The sequence below is a fragment of the Scomber scombrus genome, chromosome 17, assembly GCF_963691925.1.
Source record: "Scomber scombrus chromosome 17, fScoSco1.1, whole genome shotgun sequence".
Lineage (NCBI taxonomy): Eukaryota > Metazoa > Chordata > Actinopteri > Scombriformes > Scombridae > Scomber > Scomber scombrus.
In genome coordinates, this window is record NC_084986.1 from 26,628,148 (window position 1) to 26,641,803 (window position 13,656).

The window sequence follows — 13,656 nt, forward strand, 5'->3', positions numbered from 1 at the left end:
TGATAGAAGTGCCATCGGTGTGTCAATGTGTGTGTGAATGATTAGATCCTCATGAGGAGCATCTTGCATGGCAGCCCTTGCCATCAATGTATGAATGTGTGTGTGAATGGGTGAATGTGGCTTTTAGTATAAAGGTACTCTGAGTGGTCAGAAGACTAGAAAGGTGCTATATCTACCTTCTAAATACCTACCTACCCTCTATATCTAGATATATCTACTTATATCTATTAGTCCATTTACCTTTTACCATGCCCAAATGACATTACCTTTAATAGTTTCCAGTAAGGTAGATTTGTTTTGGTTTTATTTGCTAGGTTGTGATATTTGTTCAAGATATCTGCCTTCACCGCAATACAACTGTCCTCACTCACAATGTTACCACAATGTCCTTTTGGTGCGCCTTGCAGATTTTGTAGTGGTCTTCCCAGCTATTTTAATAGCCACAAAACGTGTATGCCAACAATTCTACACATTCACAATTGTCGATTATTTTTTCCCATGAAGTCCAGCTGTTGCCAACATGAACTTTTCTTGTTATCGCTTTGGCTGAGCAGCTGTAGCAGCCTGGTGCATAGCTATCAAAATCTCGATAAATAAATCCAAAACTATTTGTATGGATGCCATTAGAGGAGGGTGTGATGATGTGTTTTTTTGTAATTTGCAGAGCATCGGGTATTAGTGACAGTAGGCCACATGTCTCTGTCCGCTGTTCTAATGCTATCTTGGGCATAGCAGAATTTACTCTTTTCTTACCCTCTGTGACGCTTTTCAGACAGAACACCACAGCGACTGGAGTTTACCATGAACGTGGCTGAGGGGACTCTTAACCGCTCAGTAGAAGTGCTTCACACCATCACCCCCATCAGTAAAAAGGTGGAGGAGTGGGCCCAGAACATGAGAAACAACGAATACTCCACAGATGCCTATGAACAAGCCATAGTCTCTGCCGGGGAAGCAGGTATCATAACTGCTGCAATGTTCAGGACAGCATCATACATTTTAAAAATCCTGGTGGGAAATCAAAGTTGTTTTTGAATACCATCTTAGAGTAATTATTTTCCTCTTGATCCATGTTCTTTGCAGTGGACAACCTAAATGTACTTGTTCCTGAGCTGCTGGGCAAGTTGAAGGTGGTTGAGGAGAAGAAGCCTGTCAACAACGTGACCACCAACATCATCAGGATCCGAGAGCTTATAGCCCAGGCTAGGAGTGTGGCCAAGAAAGTGAGTTCATACTTTTAATGTGGTGAAATGTGAGACAGTGAGATTCAGCTTCCTCTTAGACCTGTTTCCCATTTACAAACCATCAAAGATGCACTCAGACCACATCAGGGACATTTTCAGTAATTATGAATGAAGTAAACCAGTAAAATTACTTTTTAGAGATTGATTCACATTTCCAAATCTTTCTATTACACACCTCACTTTGATAGACATTTGACAGCTCTAGCTAGCTAACATTAAACATGGAATCCCAGTACCAAATGGCTGTCACTAGCAGTAGGTAGCAGTTATGAAATGAACTGAGAGTGGGACTCAGACTATACACAGACAGCATGGGTTAAGAGAACAGAAGAACCAAGTGATGTTACCATTTTTTAAAGTAACATTAGCATAAAGTTTCTGCTATTTGCCTAGTACAGAAGCTCCTTTATTATGGATGTTATATGTTTAAAATCAGCATGCATGATGTCATGCTATTTACCATGAAAGCAGACACTAGATATATTCCAGATTTGTTACGTTGGTGCAAAAACTCAGATGTCTGCAGTCTATACAGGCAAAGCTTCACTCATGATAAACTATGCCTATGCAGGGTTTAAACAGTCATACCAACACACTAACTGTGTGAGCTGTCTTACATAAAAACAAGTCCAAGATCCAAGGCTCTGACCAGATCACTACATGTGAAAAGCTCTTTATACAGTTTGAACTGACAGGGAAGTTTCCTTCTGTAGAATGACTGTTGGTGGTCTCCAGAAGCTCACAGTCATTTCCATATGTTTTCTACTCCAGGTCCGAGTATCCATGAAGTTCAACGGTCAGTCCTCAGTGGAGGTTCATCCTCACACCAACCTGGAACAACTGAAGACAGTGACATCCATCAGCTTGTTTATGCGAGTGGACCCTGACAATGACCACATAGAGGACCGAGTCATCTTATACCTGGGAGATAAAAATGTGAGGAATGCAGGGAAAACAGGATTGGTTTATTTAATAAGTTAAATTGGATAAAACAAATCTGGGCACTTGTGGGGAAAACTTAGACAAGTACAATTAGCTCAAAAATCTAAGACAATGTGTACAACTTCACCTTTCTTCCCTCATTTAAATTCGTTCTGGGAGTGGGAGGGTTTAGGGTATGAGGCCAAGAGTTGCTGCTGAAACTTTACAATGAAACTTCACAAACTAGCACCCAGAGGACGAGGGCAAAGATAAAAGGCAGAGAGCAGCTTGTGGACATGAATAGTTTGTTGTGATCATGGGAGCAGGAATGACAGCCTTTGAAAGCGCACAGTTGCCCCCTTTCAAAGGTCTCCAAGAGACGAAGGTGACAATGGTGCATGTGTGCGCCTTCAAAGATGGAGTTCATTTACATAAATACCGTTAGCCCCTGCCCCTCAGGGAACAGAAACCGTGTGGCTACCCGATGTGAGGCCTGTGTGTTCTCTTTAACTGCACTTCACCTTGGTGATTTCACTTCCACTATAATCTATGCGGTGATGTTTGTCTACAGCTTTCAGAGCAGAATAATAGCCTCAGCACGAACACTGTTTGTAATCAATCAATCAATCTTTATTGATATAGCGCCAAATCACAGCAAAAGTCATCTCAAGGCACTTTACACATAGAGTAGGTGTAGACTGTACGCTTTAATATAGATAAGTAATCACAAATAAGGAATGTTTAGGTGTTTGCAAGGTGGAATTATGTAAAAAATATTATAATTTCCATGCAGGAAACTAATACCCCTGTGGTGAACTATTATAAATGGCAACAACAAAAAAGCCCATTACAGGGAAATGAACAGTTCCATCAGTGTTTTTAGTGTTTTAGTGTTTGCTCACCATAATGCACCATTCTATGATGCTTTCTGCCGTTTTTCTTCCCCAGGGTAAGAAAGACTACATGGGACTCGCCATCAAGAATGACAACCTGGTGTACGTGTACAACCTTGGAGGTGAAGATGTGGAGATCCCGCTGGGTTCAAAGCCTGTCAGCCAATGGCCTGCAGTCTTTAACTACATCAAAGTAGAGAGGTACATTCATGAGCGTCAGATGTTAACATTGTCTTAAAATGTTTCTCAAAGCCAGATGGTGATAACTTTGGTTCCTCATGCTTCTTTGTGTTCCTTGCTTTCAGGCTGGGCAGACATGGGAAAGTTTTCCTGACTATTCCCAGCCAGTCCTCCACAGACGAGCAGAAGTTCATCCAGAAAGGCGAGGCTCCGGGCACCGACTCACTATTCGACATCGACCCCAAGGATATAGTGTTCTTTGTCGGCGGTGTCCCAGCAGATGTCACGGTAATGTATTTTTATTAATAATCCTTTAATAATACAAATGAAACCTTATTCAATCATCTGTTTTTTTGGGTTTTTTGCTGCCAAATGTTGACAATTGTTTTCCACCTAGCTCCCACCTCCTCTGAGTCTTGCTCCTTTTGTGGGCTGCATTGAGTTGGCCTCGCTGAACAACGATGTGATCAGTCTATATAACTTCAAAGAGACTCACAAAATGGATGTGGTTGCAACAATGCCGTGCTCTAGGTACCCTACTTGTCTTTTTAAAGATTTGTATGTTATATTTACCTAGAGGATAGTATGTAGCACAGGGGGCCCAAGGGTAAAACATTTCTGTTGACTCCCATTAACCCCCCCAAAAAAAACCTAGCTTGTGGTGATATGATTAAATGCAACTTTAATGAGAAATATACATATGTGAGCACAATATAAACAAAAATAAAGCTCTTGATACAGGTTCACAATCGGCACAGTGTGGACATTTTTTTTGCCAATAAGGCTGTACCCAATAACATTACCACCACCAACTGACATACAGTAAACCTTGGCCTGATGACACAGCATGCACTCTGAATGTATCACAAACTGCTGTTTAACTACCCAATTCCATTCCTCTTTCTGCTCTCAGGAACAAGTTGGCATTCTCCCAGAGTCGTATTGCCAGCTACCTGTTCGATGGAATGGGCTATGCAGTCATCAATAATATTGAACGGAGGGGGAAATTTGGTGTTGTTACAAGATTTGATATTTCAGTGCGAACAGTCGCACACAATGGTGTTCTTTTCCTCATGGTCAATGGGGTAAGTCTAAAATCAACTTTGCACTAAAGACCATTTTCACATTGCAGTATTTAGCAAAAGTCAAGCTCAAAATGTATGTTTTACCACTGAGGTGGACTCCCAGTAATATTTTAACCTCTTCTTTTCAGGATAAATTCTTCCTTTTAGAATTAAAGAATGGCTTCCTGCGCCTAATGTACGACTTTGGCTTCAACAATGGACCTCAACTTTTGGAGAGTAATATACCGAAGCTGCAAATAAACGATGCAAAATATCATGAGGTAGCTTTCTTTCCTTATTTAGTTGGTTGTACATGAACCTGAACTTTCAGTTACATTGCTGTAACGGTTTGTGCTGGGCTGTTTTTACAGGTGTCAGTGATTTACCATCAGTCAAAGAAGGTTATCCTACTGGTGGACAAGAGCCATGTTAAATCTATGGAGAATGAGAGAATCCCACTGCCCTTCTCGGATATCTACATAGGTGGAGCTCCCTCGCAAATTCTCAAATCCAGGTATGGTAAACATTCCACAGCACACTCACTGCAACAGTTACAGTCTGCTTTCCAAGAACTGCATTTATGCAGAGACACTTAAAGTTTAACTAGGAAACTCGAAGACCAGAGTCTCAGAAAAGCTTTGAGTGAATTGGTGAATAAAAGGAGTATATTTTCACAGAGGAATCTTGCTTAGACTAGCTTTAAACAATTTCACTATAACACAGTGACAGCATGCTTATCATCACAGGCCTGAGCTATCTGCTGTGGTTGGACTGAAAGGCTGTGTGAAAGGTTTCCAGTTCCAGAAAAAAGACTTCAACCTCCTGGAGGAGAATGGCACCATTGGCATCAGCAGCGGCTGCCCTGAGGAGTCCTTTGTAAGTACTCCCTGCACCACTTCAGCACTGCCAGTGATAATACGTTGCATTACATATGTCTTTGTGGAATCAATACCAAATATGGGTGATGATGGCACTCAAAACCTCACAAACACACATCTGCACACATATACACACAAACGTTCACTCTTAAGCATGAGAATATAATTGGTTGGTACAGCTGAATGACCCTCACATGAGTCAATTGATACTCTCATCAGAAGATCTCTTAACTCTGAAAGGAAAGTGGAAGGTAATGGGTGATGAATGTGAGATGTGTTTTTATTGTGACAGATGTCCCGTGAAGCCTATTTCTCTGGAGAGAGCTACCTGGGATCCACAGCAAAGATTTCATTCTTCGACAGTTTTGAAGGAGGTCTCAACTTTAAAACCCTGCAGCCTAATGGACTCCTGTTCTACCACAGTGAAGGGGTATATATACATTTTTACACCCTGAAAAAGTCATTTTTTTAAGATAGTGGTGGTGTGTAAATTTAAAGTTATTAAAAACTATTGGTGGGATAAGACAATTTATTTTTAGTGTAGTTCGTTTCTTCTTTTTTATTTTTTTTATTTTAAAAAGGGACAAAACCAAGCCAATGTTTTGATGTGAAATCAGGAAAACTTGAGAATGTACTATTATAGCCTTATGTGCATTGTTAATTTGCTAAAATGGTAATTTTGTAATCTGTAAGTAAAGTCCTCTCTTTATTTTCTTCCACTTCAGACTGATGAGTTCAGTCTTTCCCTGGAGAATGGAGCAGTGGTGCTGAACATCAGAGGAACAAGAGTCAAATCACACAAGAAACAATATAGTGACGGAAGGACACACTTCTTAGTTGCCTCAGTTAACAATCTGAAGTAAGCATTTAACTATATACATATATATACTACTAACACAATTATGCTATCCTGTTTCCTCTTAAATGTAAACACTACTATAAAGCAGAGCTTCCATACAAGACTTCAATTAGACACTAAATCCTCTTAGTGAAACAATTCTTCAACTTGGCGGTGCACCCAAAGTGACATTTGTATCAATCAAAGTAAGATGATGTATATTTTCTTGACCAGCAGCCAACGTGCCTCAAGTCAAAATGATGGGACAATTGTAAATGCTAATACAGTGTTGATACATCTTGCTAAAAGACAATAAGTGATATTATACTGGATTAGTCAAAAACAGACTAAGTGTGATAACATATATATACAAAAAACCTTATATTTGTATCACAGGCATGTTTTAAGTATATGTGCTCAAAGCTCAAAAGTGTCAGAATTGATTGACTGTTTCAATTGTTTACCTGAGGTATTCACTGTTGGTGGACGACAAAGATAAGCAGGAGAAGAAACGCCCGTCCTCAGCCCCACAGTCCTCCTCTCCAGCATCTGCAAAGAGCTTCTACTACGGAGGCTCTCCCAGCAGCAGCTTCAAGAACTTCACAGGCTGCATAAGCTACGCCTATATCAACAGGTACATTACCACTGAACAGTCACTGCAGTTCAGAGTAAGAGGAAACCCACCTGGTTTATCACACAGGCTGTATGAGGCCCAACTGTCAGAGCCATCTAATAAAAGATTTGGCTCCACTCTCCCTCTATGTGGGGAAGAGACTCTCAAATAAAGCTGTGAGCTAAATGTTTGAGGATGTGGAGTTTGTTGCCATGGAGACTCTCTAATATGTTGAGAGCGTTTACATGTTTGGCACTCTTGCACTCCGTCTCTGACTCACTTTCTATCTGTGTTTCCGTAGACAAGACAGGGACATCGAGCCCGAGGACTTTCAGCGCTACGCAGAGAAGGTCCAGACTTCCCTGCAGGACTGCCCAATCCAGCGACCCCCTGCTGCTCTGCTGTCAAGGCACAGGGAAAACACATCGAGAGCCAAACAGAGCCTATCAGACAAGGTAAAAAAGGGGGCTTTACATTACGTAAGGAAGATGAGTATATTCTCTTGGGGATCTTCAATAGACTCCAATAAACACTGGATTTTGGGGATCTATCCTTTTTTCACATGGTTACAAATTTGGCCAGCCTGACCTTTAATATAATTATGCTGTCATAGGCTGGCAGGGATAAATCCAGCCTCCCTTTAGGCCTGATGGAACTTAAAAGTGATGACCAGGAGTCATCAGAGCTGAACAGGGCGCCCTGCTACCTCTCCTCCCATCCCCGAGCAACCCGCCAAGCCTACCACTACGGAGGCATCGCCAACAGCAGGCAGCACTATGCAGACTTCCCACAATCACTTTCTGAGAGGTATGTCAAGGTCAAGTCTGTTCGAGAGCCTCTTCTGCGTGTGCACTTAAGGCATGTCTTCCTCGTCAAGGGTTTCTTTGTGTGTGCACACATGACTGAATGCACCTTCCACCTCACAGGTCCCACTTCTCCCTGTCCCTGAAGACCCAGTCATCGTTCGGCCTCATCTTTTACGTAGCTGATGACCAAGAGGACAACTTCATGGCACTCTTCCTGGCTCACGGGAAGCTTGTATACACCTTCAACGTTGCTGATCAAAGAGTCAAAATTAGGAGTGATGAGAAATACAACGATGGTGCATGGCATAACGTAAGTTCGTGAACTTATCCCATCTGCCGGTACTGTATGTATGCATGGCTGGATGCGTATTTAGTAATGTGCCAACAATTTGTACAGTGACAACCTCCTCTCTTCTCTCGCTCAGGTTATTTTTATCCGTGATGGGAACATGGGCCGATTAATAATTGATGGGCTCACAGTGCTGGAAGACAGAGCTCAGGGAAGCAACGTCTCCTGGCATGTCAGCAGTCCCCTCTATGTCGGAGGAGTTCCTCCAGGGAATGCCCAAAAGAATATTCAGGTATGAGGTACAGTGTATATGTGGATGAGATTTAACATTAAAAACATGGACAGTAAGGATAATTTGAAACTTATGATTATTCTATCATGGACTGTATCTCTGAATGTCATTTATGATCCTTTAGTGTTTACCAGAATAGATATGGTCACACTGGCAGATTTCCAGCTTGGCTTAGCTCAGACTGCTTCCCACAGACCACAGGAAACCACCATTGTGACCGTTTCCCCTTAGAACTCAACAGGAAGGCATCTGAGCTTTTAAAGCTGGATTTATTTATTCTTTTAACCACTTGGGAGAAGCAGAACCAGCTGTAAACTCATCATTGACATACCCTTAATTCTCAAACCTGCAGTGTATGATATTTGTCGCCCCCTTCTGGCAGTGAAAGTAATTACAAAAACCCTGTTGATGTGCTTGCTCCATAGCCTTCGTCATAGCCTTCTCCATTCTACTGTTGCGGCTGTAAAACGGTGGATAAATTATTTTGAGCATCATGCAAACTCCATGAAGTGACTCGTTTTACTATCAGAATTTGATCTATTTGGTATGATCTCATTTGAAAAGTCTAGAAGAGCCGCATGTTTAAATTATTTTATCCCCATTTAAGTTAGCAGGGACACTATTTGCACTATTTGCACTCTCAGTAAACAAACAGCAACATTAGCATTAATTTGGAGTCATAGTATGTTGCCACCTGATGAATGTGTGAATGTGTCTAATATTCACTCTCCTTCTAGTTCTTTTTCAACCTCCAACTGATAACATTGGGAAACATGAGGGAAACGTGTAGCTCTTTAGCTGCTAAATGCTCCACTACGTTCACCAGCTAGTTGCCATCTTTGTCAACCTGCTGTTTGTTACTGGGCATGTAGTGTACAGTGGGTTTATCATCAAAACTCACTCACTGAAAACAGCTGCCTGCTGAAGAAAAGAAAAGAACAGTGACACTAATCCAAATCATTGAAGTTGTTGGCAATAACATTGAAACAATGAGCTAAAACGTGCTAAAACGCTACACAGAACTCTGGAACTGCAAAGTCAGATTATAATTCTCAGTGGGAAAGTCACTATAAGTCATTTATTATACAGTATATTACAAATAGTGTTTGACCCTTTTGTTAACGTAAAAAAATTTGATTAGTGCAACTTTAATATATTTCTTAAGAACAGTCCCGTATTGTTTATTTATACCTCTGTTCTTTTCCTTCCACATCCCTTCAGAGGAACTCTGCATACAGCTTTACTGGCTGTGTAAAGAACCTTCAGCTTGATGGACAGGCGTTATCCTCTGTGTCAGAGACATTCGGGGTCACTCCATGCTTTGAGGGACACTCTGAGGCAGGAACGTTCTTCTCACAGGACGGAGGATATGTCGTCTTGGGTATGTTTCTTATAGTTTGTTGATGAAAATAAATAGCTTCAAACTGTAACCAAGGAATTCCACATTTTAAAAAATCCAAAGTTTAAAAATATTGATTTTGAGTAGTCACATGCATCTGCAAACTGAACATCTGACACATTACATGCCTCATTAGATTTCCTTTTGTAAATCACAATTTTATATGCGTGGAGAGTTTTTGGTTTGGCAAGGGAACATGATACCCTCAGTGCAGCTGTGGTGAGATTGTGTCTGGTGGTGGGGGGAAAGTATTAGGGAAGGTGGCGAGGGCCCCAATGGCCTTGGGAACTGAACTGCAGCTGTTGAACGACTCGAGTAATTTCACACGTGCTCGCACCACAGAGACGCACGGTTGATTAGTCCAGAATGGATCAGGTACTCAGAACTCTCTCTCTCTCTCTCTCTCTCTCTCTCTCTCTCTCTCTCTCTCTCTCTCTCTCTCTCTCTCTCTCTCTCTCTCTCTCTCACTCTCTCTCTCTCTCTCTCTCACTTTGCTTCCCTTCCTCAGATGAAACATTTGACCTGGGGCCGAGGTTTGAGCTCGTGATGGAGGTGCGCCCCCGTGTGGCATCGGGGGTGCTACTACATGTGCGCTCAGCAGAGGGCTATTTCACCATGTACATTCATCAAGGGGCAGTAAGTCAATGTCACAGTAATCTAACAGACTGTACACATCCATGTCAGTTTACATTGAATAAGGCTAAAATGTTTCTTCTGTTCCAAAGCCTTTATTTAATCTAGAGGATTAAATACTGCTGTGCTTTTTTCAGGTGGTGGCTGTTGCGAATGACGGGACACGTGAGTTCTCCACAAAGGTGTCTCAGAAACAGGGTCTGTGTGATGGCAACTGGCACAAAATCACAGGTGAAGATCAAGTAGTTAACACCCAAAATGCATTAAAGAAATGATGAGAGACAATAATTACCAATGGCAACAACATGGCAAGTCTTACACAAGCCGACGCACAATTGGATTTCTTGCTCAGATCTAATGATGTTGTCATTGATCTGATGATTCACACCAACATTACCACAGATGTTACACTTTACACAATACACTAACATATGGGTGTGAAAATATAAGATTTAGATAGTATAATATTGTAGATAATGAGCACATCCTTGTGTCACATGAATAATCATTTAATCACTGGAGAGCTGCTCTTAAATGTTAAAGGTACACTTCCCTTATTTTATTAGTATAATAATAATTATTATTTATTTTTTCCTATTATTCTTTTTCTTTTTAATTTATTCTATTTACTTGTTTTTTTAATGGTGAATTTATATATATTTGAATGTATGTGAATGCATATATATATATTAGTACATATGGTTAATTAGGAGTATATTGGGAATACTTATTTCTAAACTATGTGGGTGCACTTTTGATAGGCCCATGTGTGTATGTAACTGTAGACACAGTTTATTTAAACTGTTTTATATGAGTGTATGTATGTGTGGAAGTAGGTGTGTCCATTACAATTAATTTATTTTTTCCTTATTGCTGTATGGGGGGGATGTTATATGTTGTGTTGGTTTTCAATTAAAAAAATCAATAAACAAAGAAAAAAAAAAAAGTACACTTCCCTAAAAGCAGGAGTGGCTCTTGACCCACCTGCTGGTATTAAACAAATTAGGATTTAATTTGTTGTAAAATGGACACATTATCAGATTTCTCATCCTTCTACTCAAGTCTTAAGTGTCTTAAAGGTTTATTTCACGCAGCAGTGACGCCACATTACGTTTTGCTGCTTTAATCAAAGATTCAAACAATTATAATGTGTAACTCCTCCATCACAGCTGTCCTCCTCCTACGTTACGAGTTATCATGAATATTTTGCTGTAAGCCACAACATTTCATTATTTTTAAACGGTAGAGTTGTAAATTATCTGAGAAAATGACTTTTGCATTGCCTCTTATCTGATTTATAATCTGGATATATAACAAATTGGCCCAAACAAGAATTAAAATATTAGATTTAGTGTGATTTTCTTTGTTCACACTGCCATTAGAAAAAGTCATTTATGTGTATACAAATCAGGCTTTTGACATTTTGACTTTACGTATTAATGTAGAAACACAACAGCTATTCTTTACTGAATTATCAGGGATTTAAATTGATGTGTTCTGCCTTTCTTAATCACAGTGATCCGAGATGACAATGTTGTCCAGCTGGATGTGGACTCTGAGGTCAACCACGTGGTGGGACCTCTGAACTCCGGCTCCACAGAGGCCAAAAAGCCAGTGTTCATCGGCGGAGCTCCAGGTCAGCCAATAACACAAATCCTCTAGACTTACTCCTGTTATACCAACACCACACCTTTCTAACCATGTCATGCACTCCTCCTCCTCCTCCTCCTCCTCCTCTTAGACCTTTTCCTGCCAGAGAGCATCGCCACCAAGAAGACCTACGTGGGCTGTATGAGGAACCTGACAATCAATAACAGCCGAGTGAGCTTCAGCAAAGCCGTTCTGGTCAGCGGAGCAGTCAGTGTCGGAACCTGTCCAGCAGCGTAACACTTCTATCAACACCACTGTCCCCAATACAGCACTGACCAAACACATTAAAGAACTCTCCTTCAATTAACCATTAAGAGAAGTATTGTCATTGTTATCACTCTTTGGCAGGTGTTTGTTTTTGTTTTTGTCTTTAATTTGTTGACTCTTGTTTCTTGTTTAACATGAAAATGTCCCCTGCCAAGAATACGACCAAAATGTCTCATTTTAAAAATGGAAAATATAACCTGAAAAAGAAAATCTTAAATCCATCATTTATGAGAGAATGAGAGCAGATGTGAGGTCCAGAACCATCATGATTCATTCACATTTAGGCTTCATTTGGTGTTAATAAATTCTATGTTCCACGTCCTCACTTTATAATCTCAATGGCACATTTTTTTTGTACATTTGTACATTTATATACAAATACAGTTGTATTACATGCCCTAGACCTTTTTTTCTACTGTTTTATTTCTGATAAATAAATAATATTTCACATCCATGGTATCTTCTGCTTTTTCTTCTTCTTCTCATACCAGACGTCAGGGCCTCGACCCCTGGCGGTATTTTTGTGAATGACTTTTGTCTTGAATTAGATCTAATAATACTGAATTTGAAATGTGTGAGTTGTGATGACAAAGAGTTATCTGTGGTTTTATTGTTTATTTAGCAAAGTTGGAATTTGTTTAGTTTTTTAAACATTAGGAACGCACTATCACAGTGCCTAAATAGAGGATCTGCTGTGAGACAGCTGTTCATTCAACAGGATAGTGTAGCTGTAAAAGAGGAATGATGGACCACTTATTGACATATTGTAATGTTTTGTTTGTTTATATTGGACAACACTGCCCTCTACTGCACGTTAAGTTGATTTTTACCACCAAAGAGTGGAGGATGCAAGAAAGTAACTTTCCTCTGATTTGAAACATGGAAGTTGATACTTTTTATTTTGTCTATATAAAGTATGTGACTTCTTTTTTTTTAGTTAGGATTGATTTTTGTGATTAGTCAGTGTTAGGCATTTACCCAAGATTATCCTCATGAGCCACTCAGTTGGCAGTGCAGTGTCCCTTAATGCAAGGCTTCATTTGGGAATCATCTTGGCCATAAATCAGTGGAATAACCTCCCAACTGAGCCGATTACATGTACAAACTTTCAAACCTTTTCATGCTTGAAAAATGTTGGATACTGTCACAGCAAACGTACACATTTATGAGTTGGTGTTGGGGGGCAATTTTTCTTTTGTCATTGCCTAAGTTATTTGAAAGCAATCTTTATTTAATGTTGATTCATTTCAAACAATAGAGCCAAAAGTAAGATTGGACATGTGTTCTCATTAAACGAGTGAATTCACTCAAATCTATTTGGAAAATCGTCAAGCTGTTTATAGTGACCAATAACCAGCTTTGTAGTATTACCAGTATTGTATTTGCTCAGATAAAGAGACAACTCACGCTGATTAGAAAAGCGACCAATATAAACTGTTGATTTGTGTTGCTGCAGTGTACATTGCCATTTACTCCGCGTTGTTCTTTTACTACCCGCATTCAACGATGACCCGCTACTACTCCGTCTCTGATTGGCTCTGACACTGATATTTCTTTGCCTATGAAAGATGTAACGCCGTTTCCATGGCATTATACGTCATCAGCGCGCGACCAAACACAACACAGGCGCGAAGTATTGAAAAGTCTGAATGAAGAAGTTGTTTGAATTAACACGTTTAGATAAATGTT

The 13,656-nt window shown here is 40.2% G+C and overlaps 1 protein-coding gene across 1 annotated transcript in view; it reads left to right on the forward strand.

Annotated features, from left to right (window-relative positions):
• Window positions 1-12,415, forward strand: part of lama4 (laminin, alpha 4) — a 33,559-nt gene extending 21,144 nt beyond the window's left edge. Inside the window, exons 19-40 of the mRNA XM_062437563.1 lie at window positions 773-958; window positions 1,084-1,223; window positions 2,016-2,180; window positions 3,114-3,259; window positions 3,364-3,526; window positions 3,636-3,769; window positions 4,152-4,323; window positions 4,452-4,583; window positions 4,674-4,816; window positions 5,049-5,178; window positions 5,473-5,610; window positions 5,906-6,039; window positions 6,488-6,652; window positions 6,933-7,086; window positions 7,245-7,438; window positions 7,558-7,747; window positions 7,863-8,018; window positions 9,240-9,399; window positions 9,926-10,053; window positions 10,188-10,281; window positions 11,567-11,686; window positions 11,792-12,415. Coding sequence (XP_062293547.1) covers window positions 773-958; window positions 1,084-1,223; window positions 2,016-2,180; window positions 3,114-3,259; window positions 3,364-3,526; window positions 3,636-3,769; window positions 4,152-4,323; window positions 4,452-4,583; window positions 4,674-4,816; window positions 5,049-5,178; window positions 5,473-5,610; window positions 5,906-6,039; window positions 6,488-6,652; window positions 6,933-7,086; window positions 7,245-7,438; window positions 7,558-7,747; window positions 7,863-8,018; window positions 9,240-9,399; window positions 9,926-10,053; window positions 10,188-10,281; window positions 11,567-11,686; window positions 11,792-11,937 — 3,290 coding nt within the window. The 3' untranslated portion in view covers window positions 11,938-12,415. The remainder of the gene's footprint in view (window positions 1-772; window positions 959-1,083; window positions 1,224-2,015; window positions 2,181-3,113; window positions 3,260-3,363; window positions 3,527-3,635; window positions 3,770-4,151; window positions 4,324-4,451; window positions 4,584-4,673; window positions 4,817-5,048; window positions 5,179-5,472; window positions 5,611-5,905; window positions 6,040-6,487; window positions 6,653-6,932; window positions 7,087-7,244; window positions 7,439-7,557; window positions 7,748-7,862; window positions 8,019-9,239; window positions 9,400-9,925; window positions 10,054-10,187; window positions 10,282-11,566; window positions 11,687-11,791) is intronic.
• Window positions 12,416-13,656: the final 1,241 nt, after the last annotated feature.